The sequence below is a fragment of the Bombina bombina genome, unplaced genomic scaffold, assembly GCF_027579735.1.
Source record: "Bombina bombina isolate aBomBom1 unplaced genomic scaffold, aBomBom1.pri scaffold_919, whole genome shotgun sequence".
Classification (NCBI taxonomy): Eukaryota; Metazoa; Chordata; class Amphibia; order Anura; family Bombinatoridae; genus Bombina; species Bombina bombina.
In genome coordinates, this window is record NW_026510886.1 from 116,748 (window position 1) to 118,369 (window position 1,622).

The 1,622-nt window shown below is 33.6% G+C and overlaps 1 protein-coding gene across 1 annotated transcript; it reads right to left on the bottom strand.

Annotated features, from left to right (window-relative positions):
• Positions 1–261: 261 nt before the first annotated feature.
• On the bottom strand, positions 262–864 carry LOC128643511 (protein DEK-like; the record flags this gene model as incomplete). The annotated part of the gene is made up of 2 exons (XM_053696357.1): positions 262–426; positions 679–864. Coding segments are annotated over 2 exons (351 nt in total), but the record flags the coding sequence as incomplete, so codon positions are not given.
• Positions 865–1,622: the final 758 nt, after the last annotated feature.

The following is a 1,622-nucleotide window of genomic DNA, read 5'->3' on the forward strand; positions in this document are numbered from 1 at the left end:
CAAAGCTGGGGAAAGGATATTAAAAGGCATTATCTATCTTTTTAAACAAAAACAATTTTAGTGTTGACTGTCCCTTTAAACAGGATTCAGATAGGGAAGTGATGGCTAACCTTGGCATCCCAGATGTTTTGAACCTACATTTCCCATGATACTTAGGCACTCTGCAGTCTAGTTGAGCATCATGGTAAATGTAGTTCTAAAACAGAGGTGCCACGATTAGCCATCACAGAGAGAGCATATAAACTTTCCAGTTTACTTCGATTATAAAAATGTGCGATTATTGTTACCTTTTTTTGAGTTGCTCGGACTCTTTTTATTGGTTGTACTACTGTCTGCCTTTTTCACATTTGCAGCCTTTGCCGCTTTTTTGCTTTTGGGAGTTGATTTTGGCTTTGACTTTTCCTTTCTAGCAATCTTCTTTGGTGGCTGAAAAATAGAACAAAATTACAACACTGCATAATCACAATAGATATGGATGCTCAAAGTGATCACAATCCATTGATTAAAATATATATATATATTTTTTTTAATATGAGAGCTAGAGGAGGGAGAGAATATAGAGTGACAGAGTGAAAACATTTTTCAAGGGTTTTCTATTCTGCCTATAAATTTGCTCAGTCATGTGAAATTTTTTTTTTTTTTTTTAAAAATACATAAATAAAATTACTTAACTCATACCTCTTCCTCATCACTTTCTTTATCTTCACCTGAAGATTCCTCCTTATCTTTTTTCTCATCTTCACTGCTCGACTCATCAGATAAGATCACATTGGACTTGCTGTTCTTGGATTTTCGCGCAGATCCTGAGCTGCTTCTTTCCTTTTTACCGCCTTTAGGGGACTTTGTTTTTGTCTTTGGTAAGGACTGTAAATGAAGAGAAGATATATACTCTGGTTTATAAAATGCTTTTTAACATTACATTTTGGGCTCAAAATAACACAAGGAGAAAGAGGTATCCTTGGACTATACTGGTGACTTTTTTTGTATGTTATTTTTCTGTACCTTTTTTTGGGCCAGTTTTGACTGACCAGCCTTTTAAACCAGGCCTTTTTGCTACTTGAAAGGGCTTATGTTTGTCAATGATTAGTAGCTAAAGAATGTAATACTTAACCTTTACTACATACATTAAAATCAGTTATTTTAAGTTTTAATGAAACGTATAGTGCACTCCCCCATAGCCTCTTTCCTCTATTTATCTGAATGATTACATATTTGATTTAGAGTAAGGGTAGCAACCAGGTGGATACTCAGATGACCACCTGTAGTTTAATTTAACAATTCAATTCTTACTGTTTTACATCAGGTAGTGCCAGCTGAATTTAAATACATTTTGATATTTCCTGTTTCTCTCTAAAAAATAAATAAATGTATGCATGCATAGCATCATACATGAATGTTTGCGCTATGTTACAGACAACCAAGAGGCTAAATCAGTAGCAAATAAGTGACCATAGTGGTTATATAGCTATTGACTGGTACCTAGACTTTAAACAAACTTATCACGCTTTGACATATTTAGGGCTAGATAACAAGTGGAGCGCAACCAATATACATATTAAATGTAAATTAATTGAGTATTATGTCACTTTAAAGAAACAGAAAACAAACATTTTTTATTATTA